The sequence below is a fragment of the Syngnathoides biaculeatus genome, chromosome 12 (genome assembly GCF_019802595.1).
Source record: "Syngnathoides biaculeatus isolate LvHL_M chromosome 12, ASM1980259v1, whole genome shotgun sequence".
Classification (NCBI taxonomy): Eukaryota; Metazoa; Chordata; class Actinopteri; order Syngnathiformes; family Syngnathidae; genus Syngnathoides; species Syngnathoides biaculeatus.
In genome coordinates this window covers 1,457,460-1,481,757 of record NC_084651.1, presented here as the reverse complement: position 1 = coordinate 1,481,757, position 24,298 = coordinate 1,457,460, and the positions used below count along the sequence as shown (strand labels likewise).

The window sequence follows — 24,298 nt, the reverse complement described above, 5'->3', positions numbered from 1 at the left end:
CCGGTCTGAAAAAAATGGAAGTAAGGAAGGAAAGTGCAAAAGGAAATTGCGGCTGCGTTGTTGCTGAACGTCGTCTTTGACGACCGGCGACGTCATTGATTGGGCGGCCACAACTCGGTTGATTTCCTCCACTTTGCCCGTCAAGTTGAGCTCACACATTCTTCCTCTTGTTTGTTTTTGATATACATATAATTGCGGTTGTGTGTTATGTGAAGTTGGAAATAAACCTATTGCTGGATCTTTTCTGCTTGTTTTTTGTGTTTGTTTGTTTCAAGACAACGCAAGCGCTCCAAGTTATGGCTGAAAAACTTTTATTCTAGCAGCCACAGCGCCGTGAAAACCAGCAGTGGGGTGACAAATGCGCCGTTCCAGTCTCGGGATTTGACAAACACACATTTCAGGTCATCTGAAATAATACATATTTCAAAGTTGTACTACTCCTGCGACCCTTGTGAGGATAAGCGGCTCAGACGGCTGGATGGATGTCGAACCAAATTGCATGAAAGATTGCAGTAGTTTTCAAGCAGTGATTACGAACTGCTGTTAGATGCCAAAAAGCAATTCAATTTCACTGAATTGGTCCAAAAATCATTCATTACTGTAATTTCCAGCCTATAAACTGCGACTTTTTTTTTCACAAGCTTTCAACCCTGTGGCTTATGCGATAATGCAGCTAATTTGTGCATTTTTTTTTCCCTAACGGCCGCAAAGGGGCACTCGAGCGGAAAAGGTAAGAGTGAGACCAGTGGTATATATGTGCCGAGGAAGTGACTTTTACTGGTATTTTTTTTTTTTTTAGCACTGTGCTAGTGTGTTGATGGTGTGTTACTGCCGTGTCTCACTAATTATTACCGGTATGTTTTTGTTTTTTTAACCAGCCCTGTTAGCGTTGTGCTAGCATGTTGCTGCTGTGTTACTGCCGCCTAACAAAGCCGAGCAGCGAAATGGGTACAAGTCGCGGGCACAGAACGGCGGCATTTTCTCTTTAGTGGTCGTTTGCAACTATTTGCGGATGTCGGAGGAGAATCCACAAATCGACAAGACGCGGAACAAATGTTGTTTGGTGGTGTCCTCTGAGATTTTTGAAAATATGTGCCTTGCTTCAACAAAAGTTGAGTTGGGAAACAATGATTGAATGGACGCGCTCAAACTTTCACTCTTCAAATTTTCTCCTATTTGAAACAAAAATTGTCTTGGGACAGTTTGTTTTCATGGAAACAAATATTTTAACTTTAGTGTAAACAAGAAAAAAATAAGGAACTACCATTTAAAAGACAAGTCTCAGCTCGTTGAGTGGCCACAAGGAAACCAGACAACTAGGAAACCATCATCTTTTGAAATCATCAAACAAAGCCCAACTAAACCTTTGAAGGCCTAAAACAAAAAAAGTCAGTGCAAGTGCACTCAAGAAGACTTTTGGCAACCACTTTTATGAAGGGAAGCGCGTCAGACGAAGAAGAAGCCACAATTTGAAGTCGCCGCTTACAAAGTCCTGCTCACAAAACAGTAAAAATCATCAACTGCAGTCAGAACGCAAGGCTGGCTGACAAGCTACAAAAATAACCGCAAACGAAAGCGTCTATGACAAAAGTTGAGGAAAAAAAAAAATGGCAATAAGCAAATGTCATCCAACTGTTTGCCAACAGTTAACGACAAGGATTTGGTGCTAATAATATTTCAGATGAAGTGAATTTTGCCTGGCAACGAGTGACCAAGTTACCAAGAAAAAGTATTATGAGCTATGTTCGCGAGGTAAAAATGTAAACTGTAAAGTCTCATGTCGAGCCAGAAATTAAACTAAACTAGATTGCAATTTTCTCCCTCTCTCGCCGTTAATAAATACAAAATGGAGCCACACTTGACCAACTCCGGTTTAAAATGAAGGAGTCTTAACTTTAACACGGTCAGCTTGTCGTGAAACTGCCGATTCGTGAAGTACGCCATGATAAGAACGTTGCTAATAAATACGGACACACAAATAGCATTGAGCGTCTACTGCCTGTAGCGGCGAGTGCAAACACCCCCCCCCCCCCCCCGCAGCTACGAAGGTTGACGCGCTCGAGCGGCGACGCCTTCCTCTTCCTCTTCCTCACCTTTCCCTTCGTCTTCCTCATCCCGGAGCAACTCTTCTCGCTCGTCCTCCAACTCGCCGCGGCTCTCGGCCTCCTCGACGTCAGCGTGGCCGCCTTCGCCGCGCTCCCGCTCGTCTGAGGAAAACGCCGACAACAAGTCAGTCGAGGCGGTGATGACGGGGACGGGGGGGGGGGGGGGGAGTGGGAATCGTTGACAGGGCCCAAACTGAAAATGATTTGCCGTCAGACAGATCTAAGAGGGAAATGATTGATTACCGGAAGATCTATAGACAATGACACGCCGTATTTTTTTTTAAATACTCAACTGCTGTGTGTGAGATAGGCGAATAATGCATTTTTCCCCCCAAAACAGCTTTATTTCCATTTTTGTTGCAAGAAAATTAAGTTTAAAACTAAATCCAATGTGAGAAATGCAGATGTAGGCAAGCCGGCCCACCCGGCCAGCACTGACACCACCACAAGTCCTCTTATACTTGATGCATTTTGGCGCCAGATACTTTACGGCATTTGTTTACTGCAGGGATGGCCACGATGAGAGGAAATACGACATTTCACCCAAAGAAAAATTGTCAAACAGTGACTTTGTGTCCATCGAGAAAGTGTCCCATTTCAGACGAGTCAAATTCCAGGAGGAGGGATGGAATATTTTTCCATGGACTTTTTTCGCCTTATTGAGTCCAATGACCTGCGAGTTCTTCTTTTAATATACGCCCATCCATCCATCCTTTTTCTTTGCCGCTTATCCTCACAAGGGTCGCGGGGAGTGCTGGAGCCTACCCCAGCTGTCAACGGGCAGGAGGCGGGGCTACACCCCGGACTGGTTGCCAGCCAATCGCAGGGCACACGGAGACAGACAACAGCTGCACTCACAATCGCACCGAGTCTCCGATTAATGTTGCATGTTTTTGGGATGTGGGAGGAAACCGGAGTGCCCGGAGAAAACCGACGCGGGCACGGGGAGAACACGCAAACTCCACACAGGCGGGGCGGCGATCGAACCAGGGTCCTCAGAACTGTGACCAGATGAGCCACCGTGCCCCCTTTTCATAAATAAAACAAATTCAAATAGTTAGCTCATGAGCTCCAGCACAAGAGCTGTTTCAAAAATGCCTTTTTAAAGAAAATAATAATCATAATAATGCTCACACTTGGTAATAGTTCAACCACATGTGATATATTATTGTGGCTATGGCTATTGGTACTCATCTTAGTAATATTCTCAAACTCTTAAGTATCTTAAGTAAGCCCAACAGATCATTTTTGACATAGATTTTAGGTATCGGATCTGATGAGATGGTCCGGGCCAGGTCTACCGAATGAAGTGGCCTGTTGTGTCAGCATCAATAGAAAAGCCACAAACTGACCGGGCATGCAGGCCAGGCGCAGAACCATCTGCTGCATGCGCACTCGAGAGAACACACACACACTTTGTGCACAAAATACAAAAAAATCATACGGATGGACCACTTCCACGTCTTTTGCGATTCGACGTCAGTATTTGGTGCACTCGGAGAGCTTCCTTGTTTGCGACACCATCTGCTTATTCCATCACCGATCAAATCAGTTTACGTGAAGGCAGAAAGAAGAAGAAGAAGAAGAGGGAGGGAGGGAAGGGAGGGGGAACCTGGACTCTGCCGGGCTTGATTCTGAGAGTTCTGCCGGACGGGATAAACCGTGGACCAAACTCCACGCTGCCGGCGCCTTGGCTAGAAGCGAGATCACAGCGTTAAACGGCGGCCTTCGGCCATGCTACGTCATGCGCTCGTTATTGAAGTTGAAGCGCTCGCCGTAAAAAGCGAACACGGGTTAGAAGACGCACGGAGGAGAAGGGAGCGGACGCAAACCTGCCAAATTCCTGCTTTTATCAAAAAAAACAAAAGATCCATTTGCACCACTCCAGAACATTCAGTGACCAACTTCATTGATAAAAAAAAAAAAAAGATTTCTACCACGGGGCAAACATAATACATTTTTTGAACTATTGTGAATATTGCTCATAGCATCAACAGCTGTGTTGCTGAGTCGCTATTAGCGATCGCAACGGAAGCAAACAAAAACAAAACAAAAAAAATTCTCAATTCTCAGTGGGAAAGTTTTGCAATTGGAGCCCCTGCGTGTACGCGACGGCATTTACCTGCAGAGGGGGGCGCGCTCTCCTCCGGCGGGGGTCCCGGGGACTCGGCACGCAGCCTCCTCTCGTAGCTGAACTCCGGCAGCCTGGGAGCCTGCGGACGTGTCTTCCGGGCCGGATTCAGGAAGTAGCAATAAGCGCAGCGGAACGCTGGAGACCCGCAAACGGGGAACAATCGGTCGGACGTCGGTCCTTAAGTCCCGGCGGAACGTGGTGTCAAAAGTTCTCACCGAGGTATTGAAACTCTTCTTTGAGGGCCATGCCGTTGTGGGAGAAGCACTGCTGACAGATTAAGGCGTACCTGAGGGAGCGCAGAAGAAGAGTTGAGTCGCGTGAACTGCCATCCAAAAGAAAGGGAACGTCATCCATTCATTCCTTCCTTGTTACCGGTTCTGCGGCCCGTCTCCCACCAGGTACTCAACCACTCGGTCCAAGGCCCCCCTCTCTCTGGGCAGAACGGGTCTCGCCAGCGGGGGACCGGGAGGATGCAGACCTGGACATCACCATGGAACATCGTCATCGTCGTCGCACGCTGTCCGCTTTCTCCCCCGCGCTCGCTTTTCAAAGTCATTCCAGCTCACCTACGCCAGGAACGGGCGAGTAGGGGGGCCTGGCCCCTCCCCCGTGGAGGCCCGCAGCAGACAGGGCGGCTCTCTCGGGGGGTCCGCCTGGAGCTGAGAGAAGGACACGTTCTGGAGGGAGAGCGACGGCGCCAGCGCACCCGAGTTAAATGCGGGTTGGACTCCCGCTTGGCCGTCGCACCGCTGCCAACATGCGTCACACTGCGCCTCGCTTGTTCCACATTTTGTTATATCGCAGCCTTATTCCGAAATGGAATAAAATTCATTTTTGATACAAATCGGGAGTGAGGGCATGCAGCAATGAAGGCAAAACGTAGCGCTTCTTGCCGTTCACTCACCCACTGGTACGGGCCCGGGGCCCGGCGTGGGTCGGCCTCCGGCCGGGGGGGTCATCGCCGTGGCGGCGGGGGTCCCCAGGGGGCTCACGGGCACGCCGCGTTGGCGAATATCTGAGAATAATATGTGGTTATGTACTTTCATAAAAAGCCAACCTTCGGGTTTGAAATATCTTCCCAATATAAATCACAAAAAAATCTCATGCTAATCCTCAAAACCTGACATCTTAAATTCAGAGAGAAATAAATCAAATGGATTATGAATTAAAAATGCACCTACAGTATTTTATCATCGATGGTTTGACAAACATTTCCATGCTGTGCCTTGACTTACAAGTCAAATTTATTCTGTGACCACACAAAAACTCATCAAAAATCTTTTTTCCTCATTAAAATGAATGCAAAAAAAAATAAGGCTTTTAAATCAGAATAACATTCTTTAACTAAATAAAAACATTAATAATTAAGTAGGACGAAGAATTTATTTTATACATGATGAAATTGTTGCGCGGCTCCCTCTGGAATGTGCGATATGGCCAGCAGGTGGCAGCATAATACACACAGATGCGAAAGTCGCTGATAGCAGCTGCAAATAAACTGCAGCAAGATTTAAATAAGCCACATATCCTCACAAGGATCGCGGGAGCACCAGAACCAATCCCGGCCATCATTGGGCAGGGGGCAGGCCACACCCTGAACTGGTCGCCAGCCAATTGCAGGGCACATGGAGACAAACTGCCGCACTCACGATCACGCCGACGGGGCAATTTAGAGTGTCCAATAAATGTTGCACCTTTTTGGGATGAGGGAGAAAACCGGAGTGCCCACCCGAAAAAAAGCCACGCAGGCGCGGGGAGGACATGCAAACTCTAAGATTTGAACCTATTTGTCCTCAATCACTCTAACCGGCTGTCCACCATTCCACCCTTTATGGTGGTTTCTCCCTATTTATTTAAGATTTTGCCCCAACCCCCCTCCTAAAAAAAAAAAAATAATAATAATTCAAAATAGTGATAATTCCAGTGCAATTGTAAACTGAGTCAATAATCAGAGTCCTGACCCGCATGAAGAGCCGAATTTCACTGTATTATTATATGCATATGTATTTGCTGCAGGAGTGGCAATAAGCAGCTTGATGCAAAGAAGGAGATTTAATTTTTTTCGAGAATTGTTCATCTGTTTTGGGATTCAGCACTCCAGCACTCCCCGTGACCCTCGTGAGGCTAAGCAGTGAAGAAAACGGATGGGTTATTGCAATGAGCCGACTACTGGAGACAAATTGCTTGTGTGTTGTTGCACACTAGGCCAATAAAGCTGATTCTGATTCCAGACGCTAATTCATAAAATGAGATCTTTAATATTTCTGAAGAAAAAAAAAAAAAAATGCATGAACGGTACCTTGTCCCGGCCTGGGAGTCATCGGAGGCCGTACCGGCGTTGACTCCATCTCCTGCATTGTAAAAATCAGTGGACAGATAAGAACAATTTTAAACATCTCGAGGGTGATAAAAAATAATAATAATAAAACGAGAAGACCCACAGCTTTCCTCTTTGCTTCCGGATCGAAGCGTTCCAGTATGAGTTTGGCATTTTTGTAAGTCTCCGTTTCCATCACTTCTTCAAGCTGCAAAAACAAAGCGGCAAATGTTCAATTGCAAACTGGGACCCAGTTGAGCAAATGTTCCGGAAGGGAAGGCTACACGCGAGACCTGAACATGCTTCGACGAGCCCTCCACATAAACGCAGACCAGAAGACAAAATAATAAAAACAAAAATATCGGCATAACACATGATGCAAACTTACTATCTTTTTTTTGGTAACCTTCAATTCTTCTAAGATGTCGCCTGAAAAACGAGAAGAAACTTTTCTGCAAAGGGGCCGACGACGGAAAACGGACTTTTCCAGGGTTGACTTACTGTTCCTCTCGGTACGTTTGGAGAAGAGAAAAATGAGCAACTTCCGGATGAACCACACCCTGGAGGAGCGACCGAGGCTTGTGACGGATGACGACAAAAAAAGGACATTTCGAGACGCCGCGTTTACTCACAGAACCGGGTAGACGAAGAAAGGTAGGGCCATGGCAAGTCTGTGGAGCCATTGGTCGGGCAGGTAGAGGCAATAGACCAGCAGGCAGGTCAGCAGGTAAAAGACGGACGAGTAGAGGAGCAGCCGGCCCACCCACAACTGCGCGCGCACAAACACAAACGGGGTCAACCGGGGGGGTCAAACAACACGAGCGGCGCCTACGGCAAGTCAAGCGCACCTTTTGGAGTCGCTGGTTTTTGGCTCGAAACTCCTCCAGCTCCTTAATCTCCTGGGATGGCAACAGATTGGCTGTCAACATCATTCGTGGATGGCAAAAATCCTCAAAGTGTGCCTCAATGGCTCCCTCTAGTGATTTGCTCATGAATGACTCCATTAAATGTTCCACAGCTTTTTTTTTGGTTGTGTTTTTCTTTGCAACACATGTTTCAAATCTTTTCAATCATTTATTTGGGTACAATTTGAATGTAACTTTTGATGTGCAATACGTGATACGTAATTGAATCATTTTTGTTCCAGTACAGATTTCCCCCCCCCCTTCATTTCAGCACAGTGATGATGGACAAACAGTGCATAATATTACTACACTTTATAATATGAAATTAATTACACTTCAGGAAAAAAACTCTGCTTCTTTTTGATGATCACCTAGGTGTGCTACACAATTTTTTTTTTTTTAATGAAAAAACGTTATCTATAGAAGTATGACAAAATAAAAATGTAAAATACTGTGTATACATGTGACATTTTACAAAATGTGTGTCTGTGTATATGTGCATAGTAAAATAACTATCAGGTACATTACTACTTTTAAGCGGGACTTGGTGGAAAAAGTTTCTGGAGTAAGGTGTTTGACAACAAGACTTCCAAAAAATAAAAAATAAAAAAAATCAATATTTGGTTGTTTGTCTGGATGACTCTCAGGTGTTCATGCGAGGATTTGAAATGGGAATCAATAACAAGCCATCACCTTGTCCAGGTTCTCCAGCTGCTCCACTGTAGTTGCTTTTGTCTGCGTGAAATTACACACACGAAATAAAACAATAGAAAATGAAGCTCATTCATCAATAAGCACTTTTCACGCACATGTTTCCAATTTTTCAAAAAACGTGAACGTCATCGGCTGCTTGGCTTCCCTTGCTGCCTTTGCCTCTTCAGAGAGCACGAGTTATTTTCTGGAGATTTATAACTTGAAATATCTGGCACAGAAACAGTTTTTTCCAATCACTATTTGAAGCAGCGCTTACCGGAGGTTTTTTTTTTTTTTTTTTTTTTTTGCAGCACCACCCTATTTGGAGCTGGCTGCAACTGCATGAAAAGAGTTCGTGGTAGTACCCACCGTCCAGATCCCTCATTTGCAAAGTTGTCCAAATGATGGGAAAAATGTAAATGACAGCTCACGTTCCGTCAACCTGGGAAGCAATCTACTTACCGAGAAATCGGCACTAAAGCAGAAGACCGAAACAATAATTCAAGCATTTTCCAATTGCTCTGCTTTGTTTACTAGTGTAGCCGTGCAGGAGAAAGCTTCACCGTTTGCCATCTGGACGAACTCCTGACACGGTGGCGTTGTGGTTCAGTCTCCCTTTAACGAAAGCGCTTACTTACTTTCCATCGTGACAGCACGGCCCCCATGGCGCCTTCTTCTTGATTCCTTTGGCTCACTGTGGAACACAAGAAGCAGTGTTTAAATAACCAGTTCGGAGTAAATTCAGCATGTAATCCTCCGAAAACCCAAACGACGCACTCCGTTTATGTATTCAACCGGCACCAATCACGCCTGACGTCATTGAAAGAAATGCTGAGCATAATGGGCTGTTGTTGGGGGCTTAAAGAGAGTAAATCTGGGAATGATCGTGCAACACTTTGCACATATGTAACACCCTGTCCTGTGCTGATGACATCAAGCCACACGCCGCTTCATCAGTCATCATCGCCATTGAATAAAGACGTTTTCGGAACCACTCAACACTCACTGTACGCCGGCGACAGCCTGCAAGTGCCCACTTAGCGCTAGCCTCACCTTGCAATGACGTAAATGACGACAGAAACTCGCCATTTTGCCACACGACACCATCATGTTAGCTACAAAAAAAAAAAAAAAAAAAAAGTACGAAAAAAGCGTTCGTAAAATGATCCCGAACGAAACAAAAACAAACTACTGGAGTCGCCCACACTTCCCAACCAGACTCTTGTTTGCTAATTGACCCGCTGAGTTTCCACAATATTCGCAATAAATGTATTTGGTCTTTAATCAATATACTCACATTCGGGGCGGTTTGGAGGGCTCAATTATCTGGTCATTTTGTCAAAAGTAGCGTTGAAAAGCAAGACAGGACTTTTTACGCTTCGGTGTGACGTAGGAAAACGATAAGTGCGGGTCGCGGGGTGATGACGAAAAAGGAAGTGGGCGTAGGCCTATAGGACGCATTGGCGATTTTCTTCCGGTTTACGATTGTCAACACACACAGACGCCGTTTTCCTCAACATTATTTTGAATGCTTTTTAAATATGGAATTCAATTAAAATTATACGGTTTTTTTATGCATCAAAGCTTGAAATTGTCCGTATTGAAACCACGCCATGATTGAATTGACGACGTATTTTGATTTTCTTCTTAAAAAAAATATTGATCCCATCTGTGTTGTTCAAGATGACCGAACTTCAAATTCAAAGCAGAGAAATTGAAAAAAAAAAACTTATTATTATTATTATTATTGCAATTTTTATTTTTCCCACTGCAGGGCGCTATTTGACAGGTTGGAAAAAGCACGAGCCTGGCTGGAGCACAGGAGGAGGAATCCACTCATTTGGAGATTGTTCATCATTTCACAAACCGCTCTCCATATTCTGCGGCATATAAGCATATTTCACTCGCTAATTGAGGCGTCGCGCACCTTTCATTGTCTTTGCTTGTTAAAATTCATAGTTGAACCACCTTCTTCCATAAAACCACAATTGCAAGTCCTCCCGGTTTGTTGTTGTTGTTGTTTTGCCAGCAAATCATTCAAAAAGACACTAATTGACGCCACGCGCGCGCGCTAAAACCCCGACGTGCACACGCTCACGTGGAATATGATCACGCACGGATGAAGGCGTGCGTGCGCGTGGCCTTCAGGTTCCAATGGCGGCGTGCGTGCGCGCTTCCGCTGCTCGGTGAAGAATTATAGACGTCATAAAACAGAAGAGCCTCAAAAACACCCACACGCCTTTCTGTTGCATTAAATTCACCCAACATAAGCCAAACTTTTTTTTTTTTTTTTTTTTTACTCACCAATTCATGCGCGCTTGGCTGAGTTGTAATAAAGGTGTAATAAAGCTCAGCCAAGGCCGCGCACTTGGAATGCAAATCAGCAAATATTTCCTGCATAATATTAGACATGCTCAAATATGGATCCTCGTTATTTCAGCAAAGACGTTAAAGGTGCACGCCTCTCTAGCTCCGCTTTATCGTCCTCGTTGTCGTCGCTGAATTAAGAGAAGACATATTTCACGGCCGGCAACTTTGCAGCTCATTTGCACGCGCCAGATGGAAAAAAAAGCAGGCGGCGAGGAATATTGCAGAGTATTATATGGAACAAAAAAAAATGTAACAGCGCAAAAAAAAAAAAAAAAAAAAAAAAACGATCTTCCACTGGGAAATAAAAGTCCTCTTTCTGGTCAACACTGAAATGTACAATTTGTTTCTCATTTTACAATTCAATAAAATTAAAACAAATAAAGGACAAACATATGTTGAGGTGTTTTATGGCTTCGTCTAGAATCTTCTGTTTTAAATTTTAAAATAAAATTATACCACGCGGATGTCTGCGTGTTCTATAATTGATGAAAAAATGGAAAAAAACGTCACGTTTCGTATATATCGTAATATTTTAAGCCTTCCTTAGAAGTTTTTGGCCAATTTTCATATGAATAATTTATTTTCATTTCAATATAAGTGGATGAATTCATCAATGGGTTTTGACTTCAGTGAGATTGAATCGAGTGAATCAAAAAAAATTCTGACAGCTCAAATTAGAGAACACCTCGAGCAAAACTGGACTTCAATCACTACTAAATATGAATCTTCATTCAAGAAAAAATTGAACTCACATGTTCATCTCTTGACTTTCGGGGATGATAACGACCATTTTAGAAAAGGAAGAAAAGGGATTCGTTTATTTAAAAGGTCGGCGGTGATCTTGGAAATTTCTCAGTGCGTTGGCACGGAACGGTCACGTGCATAATTTGGGCGTCTCAAAAAAAAAAAAAAATCATATTTGGATGCAGTGACTGAAACTAAACGGGATCGCGCGTGTGCCCATTGAGCATCTTCATCTTCATCACTCTCTAAAGTTTCTAACTGCGCACTTTGGTTCAAAGTCACTTTACGGGGGGTGGGCACTTGGGGGGGGGGGGCGTCGTCGTTTATTGCACTTGGCGCTCTGAGTGTGTCCAAATAAAAAGACCACGACAAAAGACGCTCATGTAAAAAGGACAGATGTGCGCACACGCAGAGGGGCGCTGACAAAATACAAATTAAAATAAAATCATATAAAATACGCCTCATTTGCACGCGTGGATCATACCTTTGACATCTTTTATGGATATTTCGACGAATAAAGATGAAATGACACAAATAAAACAATGCCGGACTTTTCTGTCATTTGTAATTTTCCGCAGAGGGCGCGGGATCTTTAAATTACAACATTTGTCAAATTACTTTTGCCATGAAGGACATTTTTCATTTTACTCAAATATTTTAATCACAAAGTTTGCAAGAGTTTTTTTTTTTTTGTGTGTGTGTGACTGGTTTCTTATCTTCTTTTGTGTAAACGCATCTTAATACCGATGAGGATGAAATCATTCAAATTATGTCGATGATGCCGATTGCAATTTTGTCTTTTTTTTTTCAATTTACGAAACCATCTCGAAGCAGAAATAAGCAGGTAGGCGGAAATCAACGATAAATAATAATAATCCTGCCATGATTTCAGCATGACAGTGGTGACTTTCCTTAACATATTTCTTCTCTTTTTCTACTACTTTTAAATGCAAATCTCGGAATCACTAACAGCGTCACTACCCTGTATTTCCATTTGTTTTAGTTCTCGTTTAATTCTATTTTAAACATTTTCATTTTGTACACAAAAGGTGCTTGGGGAAAATGTATTGTGATTACATTAAAACAGAAATATAGGATGACATACTTTATAAATACATGAAATATTTAATCTTTTGCTAATGAAGTATTTGTTTTTATTTTTTTTTTTCTGAAATGGCTCAAGATATTTTTCGTCTTGTGCTGGGGCTCATTGAAAAGTTGCAGCCAAAACTTCATTTTTTTTTTTTTTTTAATCATCCAGTTGTGCCTCATTCCCTTCAATTTTTTGAGAAACCGACCAGAATTTTCGTCCTGAACGGCAAAGTATTCCCCGCAAGGCCTCACAAAGGTTGATTTTTTTCTTTGTTTTTCATATTTTCTTTGCAGCAGGTCACGAGGCGGATGAGCGTTCGAGCAGTCCAGCCCAGATAAGATTTCGCATCCATTTGGGCCCGGACGCGCTGCGGGGAAGCTCCCAAAAAATGCACGCAAACCCAAAAGAATTCCCCTATTAAAAAAAAAAAAAAAAGACGCGAGGAATTGTTGGATATTATGTGCGGATTCCACCCCACCCCCTTTTTTTAAGCAAGGGACACGTCATTAGGTACAAGCACTGTCCAAAGTTTGCGGATTTGTTTTTTTTTTTTTTTGTGTGTGTATTTTTTTTTTTTTTTACATTAGCGCTGTATAACAACGACAGCTTATTTTTTTTGGGGGGGGGGAGGGGTGGGTATTTGGCCTAAAAACAGAAGTTAAAGTATTGTTTTTTTTGTAGTGAGACACACAGTGTATGCACAGCGCAAAGCAAACAGTTTAGCGAGGCCTTCATGTAGTGTGTGTGTGGGGGGGGGGTGCGTGTGCGTGCGCGTGTGTGTGTGTCATCGGGTTGTTAAAGTTTAACAACAGTGTTGCATTGGCAGGTAATGGGCCGTTTTAGTGCTGTTGCATGTGTAATGACATCAAAAACAGGTGAAGTTGTTAAACTAGCTGACCCTGGCGTGCGTGACGTCACACAAGGCCGCGCACCCTCAACCCGGCACCGGTGTGACGTCATTTGATTGACATAGCAGGCTCAAGCTAGTTTGTTAGCAAGATACCAATCGTGCATGACTTTCTTGTACCGCGCTTCGTTTATTTTGTGTCTTTTGGTTAATTTGGGAAGCAGAAACAGAAAGAAGCCGCTTGCGTGCATACAACTGGAGCCAGTGCATGTTTATTTATGTGTGAGTTCAGATATTGTGAGCAATTGACAGACATTTTGAGAAAGCTATTTAGAAATTAACATAATGCAATTTGAAATGCCGGTAACCATTTTTTCCCCTCCAGAAAACACAAAATAGTTTATCACCAAATGGCCGCGACTGTAAACGATAACCGCAACCTTTGAACGTTGTGAACACAATTTCAAGAGCAAAAAATGATACTATATCAAAGATATCAAATGAAGCGTCAAAAGCGAGGGGAAAAAAGCAAGCGGTTGTCCCCGCTCTCAAATGCGGCCCGTGTCGACTGAATACCTGAAACGGAAAATTTGGATGCTACTAAAACTGCAAAGATGATAACAATGTAAGGCGACATCTCCACGATTTAGCTTTGTTTCATGTCAAGTCTGGTTTTGTCCCAGCTTTATGTCTCGTCTTGCACGTTTCATTTTTGTTTCCAGTAGTTCTGAGTGACTTGTGTCAACCAATCAGCTCCTCCCGCCCGCCGGCGTCTTGTCCAGGTGTGCCTTGTCGTCTCTTCAATTGATTCGCATTTAGTTTCTCCATGTTGCCCCAACATTGTTGTCACATTTCCCGAGTCGCTAGTGAGCGCTGTGTACTTTTACTGAAACAGATTTTTACTTTGGAGTACTTTTCCTAACAAGGAACTCTACTTTTCTGCCGCTCAGTCGCGCTTGATCCTGTCCGATGCTTTTGTGTTCCTCTAAAGTCAACGGCCTGATAACGTCTGCATTTCAGCCTACAAGAATTTCACATTGAGCTGGAGAAAACTTGAGTTTTTTTCATTGTTGAATTTGCATTCATTTGTTGTTGTTTTTTTTTTTTTTTAGGAAAATTGCTTTAGTGAAAGTGAACTTGTTTGCACGTGTCATTTTTTGCATATCTGGCTGATTCAAAAGTATGAAATCAGAAATTATACTCACAAGTACTTCCTTTTACTTGCAGATGTGACTTTTATTTTGCTCATTTTATTTGTATGATTTTTACGTTGGAGTACTTTTCCTAACAAGGAACTCTACTTTTCTGCCGCTCAGTCGCGCTTGATCCTGTCCGATGCTTTTGTGTTCCTCAAAAGTCAACGGCCTGATAACGTCTGCATTTCAGCCTACAAGAATTTCACATTGAGCTGGAGAAAACTTGAGTTTTTTTCATTGTTGAATTTGCATTCATTATGTGTTTTTATGAGAATTGCTTTAGTGAAAGTGAACTTGTTTGCACGTGTCATTTTTTTGCATATTTAGCTGATTCAAAAATATGAAATCAGAAGTTATACTCACAAGTATTTACTTTTACTTGCAGATGTGACTTTTATTTTGCTCATTTTATTTGTATGATTTTTACGTTGGAGTACTTTTCCTAACAAGGAACTCTACTTTTCTGCCGCTCAGTCGCGCTTGATCCTGCCCGATGCTTTTGTGTTCCTCTAAAGTCAACGGCCTGAAAACATCTGCATTTCAGCCTACAAGAATTTCACATTGAGCTGGAGAAAACTTGAGTTTTTTTCATTGTTGAATTTGCATTCATTTGTTGTTGTTTTTTTTTTTTTTAGGAAAATTGCTTTAGTGAAAGTGAACTTGTTTGCACGTGTCATTTTTTGCATATCTGGCTGATTCAAAAGTATGAAATCAGAAGTTATACTCACAAGTACTTCCTTTTACTTGCAGGTATGACTTTTATTCGGCTGAAGTTATTCGGAAGTGAAAGTAGACAAAAAAATTTTGGCCACCTCTGAATAGGACGCCGGAAAATTCTCAAGGGCCCGTGGCTGAAATTAAACAGGAAGTCGGGCGTCACTTTTCCCTGATGTGCATCCGAAACTGGAGAATTGTGCAGTCTACATAACATGGACGCCACCAAAAAAATGATTGACTGTCAGTGGGCGAGTTTGTCCTTCTGAGCCGGCGCCCCCACGTGACGTGGCGGAAATTCCCCTTTCGACTCACGCAACTAATACGCGGCGTAAATCTTCCGGAAAAAAGACAAAGACGCACCTTTTGCGGCTGTCGAGTGAGCGGGTCAACTAAGAGCGGGATTTATTGCTCCATCTGCGTCTCCATTTTTGCTAGCCATCGTCGCCGCTAGCTGCTGTTAGCCGCGTGCTACGGAGGAAGTTATGTGTCGGCTCCCTTTTAGAATTGCATCACGGCGGCGAATGGAAAAAGCAAAACAAAAACATGTTGACATAACTTGGTTGTCAACGTGAAGTCTTATCTTGTTTTTAACTTTTTACAGTGGCCATATTCTATAATTTGTACAAGGTAGATTCAGTCCTTCGTTTTGTCTTGTCATGCCTCCGCTTATCCACAAATCCATCCATTTTCTTAGCCGCTTATCCTCACAAGGGAGTGCTGGAGCCTATCCCAGCTGTCATCGGGCAGGAGACGGGGTACAACCCGAACTGGTCGCCAGCCAATCGCAGGGCACATGGAGACAAACAGCTGCACTCACAAACACACCTACAGGCAATTTAGAGTATCCAATTTATGTTGCATGTTTTTGGGATGTGGGAAGAAACCCGGAGTGCCCACCCGGAGGAAACCCACGCAGGAACGGGGAGAACATGCAAACTCCACACAGGCGGGGTCCGGGATTGAACCTGAGACCTCAGAACTGTGAGACCAACGCTTTTCCACCTTGCCTCCATTTAATTTTTTTTTTTTTTTTTTTGCTTTGTCAATGTTTACCTTTTGAATGTTCCACAATGTTAGCAGCCATGTGATTGGTTCACCTCTTTTCCTAAAAGTGATGTTATCCAGAATCTTTTTGCGAATGACAGCAGATGCCCAGGAGTACTTTCAAAAGTGTCTTTTGAAAAGTTCAATGCATGTGCAGAATTTGAACTCGAATTTGTGGGTGTGCAACATACGCAACCCCGTGATAGAGGGGGGGGGGGGCTGAAGAATATTTGTAACGCATTTCACAACATAATTAAACAGCTACGAGGGAAGCGCAGCATTTGGTGTTTTTGCGGGTTTCAAAACGACAACAACACGCTTGCGAGTTTTTCCTTTTGGCCCGAGTCGGTCTTCACCCGCTCGAAATCTCGAGGACGTACGAGTGGTCACTTCAAAGCTCCGCCGGTGATGGACTTCTTTTTACACTTGTGTGATAATGTCGGGAAAGGACATCCCTTGCACAAAGGAGACGTTTTATTATTTTTATGTCAGACTTTTAACCGCGGGTGGGTCATTTTTAAGACTTGGGTGGCGGTGGAGGCAGGTGGCAAGACGCCGGCACGCATGAGTCGTCGTGCTGCCTTGCTCATTAGCGAGGCTCTCACATTATGGGGCTAATAACAATTTGTACACATACTATTTGATTTTTTTCCCCACTCCAGTACTATAATGCATTTTATTCTCATTTATGAGGGATTGACTTCAACCCTTAAACTGCATCTTTTGGTACTCAGTGTACAGTACGGTATAAATCAGAATGTACGCAATGTCATCCAGCCAAATGCTCAATGCCAAAAGTTTAGCAATCGTGATTAGCAATAGCGTGCTAGCAATAACCATTTTAGGTCAAAAATGCCATCTCTGCATGCTTGATGACGCATCTTAAAAATCATTTCGTGGAGCTCTTCCTTTGTGTTCTTTGGCAAAGTTTTTCACTGGCCCAACTCTGCGTCCATCCGCAATACACGCCAGTGTGAAACACGTGTTCAATTCCAGGTGGATTGTCTCTTTTTTCCTCCCCTTTCTTTGGCCCCAGAGGCCATTCGAGGCAAGTGCACCAATAATCAAAGTCAACTGAACCAAGTTAGTCCAAACCTGCGTCCTCTTATTGGTTTCCTGGCCACGTGCTTCCCCCCCCCCCCTCCCTCCCTCCCCCACAAATAAGAATGCGACTCCTTTGTATAAAATTACTTGATTTTGTACTTTTCATCCACCTCGTCTCGTGTCCACTCACATCTTTTTCTATCCAGCTGAGCTTTTACTAAACATCGCAAACATTTCGATAGTCACAGAGGGAATATTTCAAATTCCCTTGTTGCCCATAGCAAAAGTCCTCCAGCATTAAAAAAAAAAAAAAAAGGCCTCCATAAAAGTGAACGTCACGACGGGAACAGCTCAAATGCAACAGATTCCAATTGAAATATGCACAACTAAATCGATAGGAACCTCTCGGTATGACAATAATAAACGTTGTTCAATCAAAAGTCAAAATGGAGCATTTTCATTTGCAAAGGCAGAATGTTGAAATCATAACATCTTCTGCGACGTAATTGCTGATAAATCTCCACGCAGCCGACGGCGAGCAGACGTTTGGCTGCAGTCGCGATAAGGAAATCTTCCCGTTGGGCCATAAAAAAGCTGAGCAGAAGCAGAACCGGGCCGTCTCCTCTCAGATTTAGTGGAGTCCAGCGGGGGCCCGAGCCAAGCGGGCTGCGATTGGACGCTTTCTTTGGGAGCCCGCGCTGCTGCTGCTGCTGCTAGACTCATTGGTTGTCGTTCAGAAGTGGATCTGCTTTGGACATCAGCGATCCAGTCCGTCCAGGATTTCGGATCAAGTGCAGTGCGGTTCAGCCAAAGGGCCCAAAGGTGCCTCGTCCGTTCCAAACGACAGCAACCTCGTTCAGTTCCACCCGCCGCGTACTGATCAACAAGATCGTCGCAAATGGAACGTTGCACAAAAACAAACGAAAAAAAAAAAAAAATCATCGGCCAATGTCTTGTTTACATACATGGAGATGATAGAACTGAATCAGTTTCAGTCCCGCCCTGCACTGTGGCTTTCAAGAAGCACGAGGATCCCGAGGAATGTTTTTCCCCTCTTCTTTTCTTATTTATGTTTTTTTTTTTTTTTTTTTTTTTTTTTTTTGCAGAAAAGATAAAAACAAACCGATTCAAACAGTCAATCCACGCAGGCCGGTCACGGTTCTAAGAGCAAAAACATTCGATGCCTTTGTTGAGTTGGACCCCGCAGTGCAAAAAAAAATGTGGGCAGGCTCAAGGTCAAAGCGTCGAAGTCAACCCCCCCCCCCCCCCCCCCCAAAAAAATGCTTCCCTGAGCAGTTTGACTTCGACATGCTCCGCGTCGACGTGCCAACTGTTCCGACTGCGCAGAAAGGATGAATTCGGCCAGCTCTCCTCTCGGCTCGGTCGGCGGGCTTCCGGGAGCCCCGCACGTTCCAGCATCCGACCCCCCCCCACACCCCCACCGGAGGGGCGGGCCGTCCTCCTGCAACACGGCCGAATTCTAACCGGTGCCCAGTCCCAGCTGTCTGTGCGGGGCGACACGGGAACACGCTCCGGGGTGGGGAGCCGCCCGCCGGTGCAGGAGGCGCCGAGCGAGCGGGCCGGTCCGGAGGGCCGCTGCCACGCTGGGTTTCGAACCTAAGCACTGGCCAAGAAATCACTTTCAAGTGCTTTTTACTCGAGCTGGAATCCAACAGCTTTGCCGTTGAAGCAAATCACGCCCCAATTTCATGAAGTCGGGGCCATCGGAGCAATTAAAACCTCCATAATTAACGTCTGAGGTTGGCGTTCATCTCATTTCATTGGCACCACGACTATTATGGGGTGCCTTAGGGGAGAAATGGAAAAGACACCTCAGAACAATTTCAAAATATCATTTTCACATATTCAAAGGTCACTATTGTTCAACATATATGCTTAAATAAGGATCTTCACTAAATTAAACTTCGTTAACTATTAGGTTGACATTATTTCGATAATAAGAAAATGGAAAAACATTTCATTTAATTAACCGTCTTTATGCATGTGGTAAAATATTTCATAAACTATAGGATCCGGAACACATTTCAAATAAATGATTATAGCCTACTAAAACCATTCAAGGGACGACTGTACTCCACTTTGTCAAATGCGTTACTAGAGCAGTCTATTTTATTATATTTCAATGATACAATTTAAACATTTATACACACTAAAATAATTCAAGATCAAATTGTTACGAATTTTAGATTTTTTGGTCAAGTTACTGCCGTTGAACGGGGTCATATATTTGCATATCAAAAGTGATTAAATTGTATATCACCCCAAAAATCCAAACGTTATTCGATTAATTTAAAATTTTAAATTTATTTTGAATTTTACTTGAAATAGTGTAAGAAAACAATCTAACAGCATACGTTTTTTTTTTAATCTTCCAACGACAATTGTATCAGAAGGGTAAACCTTATATTTTTTTATTTAAAAAAAAATAAACAATCCGAGCCAAAATGAATTTTAGTTTTGAAATCATTTGCATTTCTATTGACTGCAATGCCGGTTTATTTCCCTTATTAAATTCAACATTTCCTGTTTTGTTGTTATTTTGCTTTGCACGTGCAGCGAGAAAAAACAAGAATACGAAGAAGAAGAAGTCCTTACTCCAAGCAGCAAATTGTGGAGGTGGAGAAGTTTTAATTCGTCTTCGACGTGCACGTCAGTAAGCGGCGACGCGCTCGGCTCTCTCGTCTCCTGCGTCACAAACAAACAACACAACAACACAGACAAACATCGACGTCACGTGACGCTTCTTGGATAAAGTTTGGAGAAGGACGAGGTTCCCCATTAATTTGGATCCTTCCTAGCAACGGAGACTTCAAATATTTGGCGATGTTAAACGTGTATTTTATTTTGGATTGGGGGGGGGGCGGATTTACGAGAATTACTTTTGTTTTGTCTTGGGCTGAAATTGAGGCTTTATGTTCAAACCAAGATAAGAAAGAATCAAAGTGGTCTCGTAAGAACATTTCTAATGATGTGATTATTTTATATCCGGATTATTATTTTTTTTCTTCTTTTCATTTTGTTTCACACATTTTAGTACCATAAAATACGGCCCAGGGTCAGTTCGACCCAGAAAAAAACGATGACTGCCGGAACACAACATAACATTTCAGTGTGTTACAAGAGCCTTTCATATACATATTTTTTTATTTCAAATGTATCGCTATGCTGAATGAATACAAATATACTTTTGCAGCATCTCTTAAATGACCCTTAAACGCCCAAATTTCACAAACGAGGCAGATGTCCCGTTGATGTCTTTTTTTTTTTCATGCCACATACATCATTTAATAAACTCTCGCAACAAGGAAATGTTTCAACGTTAAAATTTTGTTCAGTTAAATTATGAAGCTATTAAACGTGTCCAAGAGATGGCGCTGATTTCCCCCCATTCAAAGCATGCAGCAACGCTTGGATAATGCCATGGATGTAATCCAACTAATTTAATGATAGAGGGTTAAAAAGTCATTAATATTTCTGAATGAAGTACATTTGTTTTTAATAATTAAACAAATACACACAGCACGTATTCTCTTTTTTTTTTTTTTTTTTTTTACAGACCTTTTGAGAACTCAAGGAGCTCTCGAGGTTTATCCTTCAAAATTGATTTTCATGTCATTATCTTTTTCCTACATCAGCTGATTGCGTCTCGTTGGCGTCGCTGCAGACGAGCGACGATCTGGTGGAAAAACAGACGCACTAAAGTCGCCCGGAAAGGACGATGACGACGCTCGGGGGCATCGACAACCTCGCGGCGTGGACGTGTTAAAAGTTCCGTTCCGCTAAAACCGTCCAAGCGGAAAGAATCACTGGATTCCATCCATGCACACATTTACAGTCAAATACATGAAATGCAGCTAAATTCAATTCCATAAAATATCTTCAAATCTCTAAATTAAAGGTGAACTGAGCAAAGCAAATGTATTTATAACGCATATATTGCACATTTCATACTTGATGTGCGTGCTGTGATTGGAAGCCTTGTAAGATGATTTCAAACAATATTTGAAAGCAACGACAACAATATTTTAAATATAACATACAAGACGGGCAAGATCATTTAAAAGTGGAAATTTTGTAGAAAGGATAATAAAAGGGAAAAAAAAAGAGGAGTTTTTAACCTGGACTGACGGACACTCACGGCTGGCTCGAATTCTGCAGGCAACAAATCAACTCAAAGCTGCTTCGCCACGTTTGCTTCGGCCTTGTGCTTCGTTATCTGATCTGAGTCGGAAGATCTCGGAGCCCCTCTGGCCTTTTATTCCATTAGCGTGTCTTTATCGGATTCAGGAACCAAACAATTTCGTGATTTATTGACCAGTAGCGCAACTTTAAAGTCTCTTCCAAAGCTGACTGGGGAGCCAGTGCAGAGACTTTAGAATTGGAGTCATATGTTCTGATCTCGGTGTTCTGGTCTGAATTCTGAATGGGTTGCAGCTAATGTCCAGTTAGAAGACCATTACAATAGTCAAGTGGCCTTGGGAGAAGAAGATGAGGTTCTCCTGGTCAAGTCTTCAATCTCGATATGTTCTTCAAATGCTAGAAGGCTTTTTTTTTTTTTTTTTTTACTGTATGATTTAATCAAATTTAACAACATTTCTGTTTTATTGTTTTCGAATGTTGTCAATGCTTCCTTGCACACTTCTATGGGTTGTAGTAAAATGTTACTGGAGTGACGAGATCAGTTCAAGATTTTACGACAAGACAAATAGTTTCGTACTATTTTGTCCCTTTTTCTCCCCTTGATGCTGATCCAAATAAAGCTGCGCAATTGGAATACACCTTGATGCAACTCTGAAAACATACGAATGATGTCAGTTATGCATAATTCCCTTTTTGTGCTTTTCAAACGTTTCATGACGGCAGTCGCGGGGAAAGTGAGTGTCGGGACGTAAATGAAACGTCCCTCCTGAAACGAGCTCCAGTATGTTGTCGTGTCATAAGACTTCCCGCGAGATCACTGTGACCAAATGGTCTCATGCTTTTTTTTTGAGGTGGGGTGAGGGGGGGGGGGGGGGTGTCCGGAATTCCCACAACTGACCGACCACATTTTCCGATTTGGAGTCAATACGACGCCTTTGAGACGTCGCCACGTCGCCCAACAAACGCTGAGATTTTCCACCGAAGCTTCCCGTTGATTGTCTGACGTCGAGAGACGTAAGACTCGCAAGCACAGGCGACGGTTTTCATGCTGAGCTCGAGGTCTGACCTCACATCGCAACAGAACATAGCAAATACTGCGGTTAGTAGTGCACTCTGTTGCTTACATGTGTGTGCAGCATCCATGTGTGAAGGGTACGACGGGCCCAAAAGTCATCCCTCCGCGTGCGCCTCAGACGAGTCCAAGTCTGAAACTTGAACCGCACGCATCAACGCCTCCCAGCGCCGCAATTTCCTCCGGCTGGGCCGCTTTTATTGGGGGCAATCGGCTCCCCTCGCATTCTGTCTGCCGGCGCGCACTAGACGGGCGGATGAAAGGGGAGATTGTGTCGGGAATGAGCGGCAATAAAGCGGCAGGCCGTCGGGCCAAACGCCGGCGCGCTTCCGCTTTGTCGTGCATTCCGGCCTCGTTGTCGTTGGCTCCGTCTTCCGAGTCAAACGACAACAACGTCGTTGCGCGTGGTTTGGCACCCGACGTGCACGGATGATCCTACAACGGACTCTCGGGGGAAAACTGAACACTAGTCGACATCTGCGGGCTACTAGCGCGACCGCTGAAACACTAGACGTGTTAACGATGTGCTGCTATTGCTGCTACAGATGATAGGAAGGAGAAACACAATGAGATGAGGATAGCGGTACTAGTTGCACACTGTTGTCGACTTGCGTGCAATTTTTAATCACTAGTGACATGCAGTTGCTCAAATAGTCAATTCTGAGAATTTTCTTACTAGTGACAACAAAGAGCATACTAGTCCATGAAACTTAAGATGGATCTAAAGGACTTTGAATAAATGGGCAAAGGACTTCCTGAGGGGCTAGTCGTGGGGTAAAACTTTACTGGTAAGACCGAACCCTCACAGTCCTTAGTCAACGTACTCATGTGGTGAACTGTCCTACTAGTAAGGACAAAGTAGGTACTAGCCCAAGGATACGAGAAAACAAAATATCTTAAATAGCTTTCCATGAAATTATTGAAGTATCTTAAGGTCCATGTACCAGTACGCACTTCTTTACTTGTTGACAACTAAGGACATTGTAAAATTCTTCCAGGAAACATCCAGTGCTCTACCCGCAGTACTAGTCGCAAGCAGATGTCACGTAGTGGAGAGTTTTGCCTCACTAGTAACGTGTAGTTGTCTTACTAGTGTGCAGAAATGTCAAACCCGTAGCCAAGGTTTGCACGTTCCCCCAGTGTGCCGGATTGCCGTCCGCGTTCGGACAAAGAGCGTACTAGTAGCAGCTGGATAGCGGCGATACATGAAAAAATGCGCAAAGGTCTCTCTGGTGAGTTCCCGTGCGGGATAACCGCCCCCATTTCCGATTTCCGCCGGCGCTAGCTGGCGGCATATGCGATCCAAAGACGCGATAATAGATCCTGATTGATTTCTCGGTGTCATTTTCACGACTCCAGTCGGCGCAGACCGGCGACACAATTAACATGTCGCTGGGAATGCAATTATGCAAATCGGCTGGCTGCCATGTATGAGCTATTTTATGTGTCAAATGTGCACGGCGGCGATATAAAACTATGCCAGCTTTTATGCAAATAAGGCAGCAGAATGAAAGCTTGACTGCAAGGAGGAACTCAAAAAGGCCAAAGGCATCGTTGGCAATGAACGCCCGGCATTCTAATCATAATTAAAAGTCATAATAATAATAATTAAATGATTGCATTGCAATATCAATACTTTTTTTTTTTCCAACACACTTTCTGTCTTTGCTCCTTTTCATTTTTAGGGCTTTAGGGATTAAAAAGACTTTGAGCATCCACATGGTTTCCATTTCACAAACAAGTTCTCGTTATATTTATTTTCATTTTGCTCAAGAATAACTGCCAGTCACTTTCAGTAATATCAAACCGTTTTCGATAAGTGACTAATTGCCGTGGGACTGCCCCTTTTGCCACGG

General features: G+C 43.5%; 1 protein-coding gene and 1 long non-coding RNA gene across 3 annotated transcripts in view; both read right to left on the bottom strand.

Annotated features, from left to right (window-relative positions):
• Positions 1-282: 282 nt before the first annotated feature.
• On the bottom strand, positions 283-9,586 carry lnpk (lunapark, ER junction formation factor). 2 transcript variants are annotated; one of them, XM_061837148.1, is made up of 15 exons: positions 9,452-9,586; positions 8,793-8,848; positions 8,155-8,196; positions 7,405-7,455; positions 7,189-7,325; positions 7,058-7,116; positions 6,945-6,985; positions 6,681-6,764; positions 6,539-6,590; positions 5,144-5,254; positions 4,806-4,916; positions 4,612-4,717; positions 4,455-4,525; positions 4,228-4,374; positions 283-2,207 (listed from the first exon to the last, which is right to left on the bottom strand). In XM_061837148.1, the coding sequence occupies exons 2-15, from the start codon at positions 8,817-8,819 to the stop codon at positions 2,041-2,043; spliced, it is 1,206 nt and encodes a 401-aa protein (XP_061693132.1). In that variant the 5' UTR covers positions 8,820-8,848; positions 9,452-9,586; the 3' UTR covers positions 283-2,040. The 2 variants fall into 2 exon arrangements, with proteins under 2 accessions (XP_061693132.1, XP_061693134.1); XM_061837150.1 differs by having other exon boundaries at positions 284-2,207; positions 4,806-4,898.
• An 8,961-nt stretch (positions 9,587-18,547) lies between these two features.
• The window catches only part of LOC133509621 (uncharacterized), a 39,738-nt gene continuing 33,987 nt past the window's right edge, over positions 18,548-24,298 (bottom strand). The window contains exons 3-4 of the long non-coding RNA XR_009797398.1: positions 19,826-19,915; positions 18,548-19,016 (exon numbers count right to left, since the gene is read on the bottom strand). This is a non-coding gene — a long non-coding RNA (uncharacterized LOC133509621). The remainder of the gene's footprint in view (positions 19,017-19,825; positions 19,916-24,298) is intronic.

What these genes read in the sequence shown, in the direction of transcription:
- lnpk (XM_061837148.1), bottom strand. Translation starts at nt 8,819, where the DNA reads ATGGGGGCCGTGCTGTCACGATGGAAA. An exon ending in CAAACGTACCGAGAGGAACA is followed by an intron (nt 6,986 to 7,057) that starts GTAAGTCAACCC and finishes CTCGTTTTTCAG; the next exon opens with GCGACATCTTAGAAGAATTG. An exon ending in AGAAGAGTTTCAATACCTCG is followed by an intron (nt 4,375 to 4,454) that starts GTGAGAACTTTT and finishes GCGGGTCTCCAG; the next exon opens with CGTTCCGCTGCGCTTATTGC.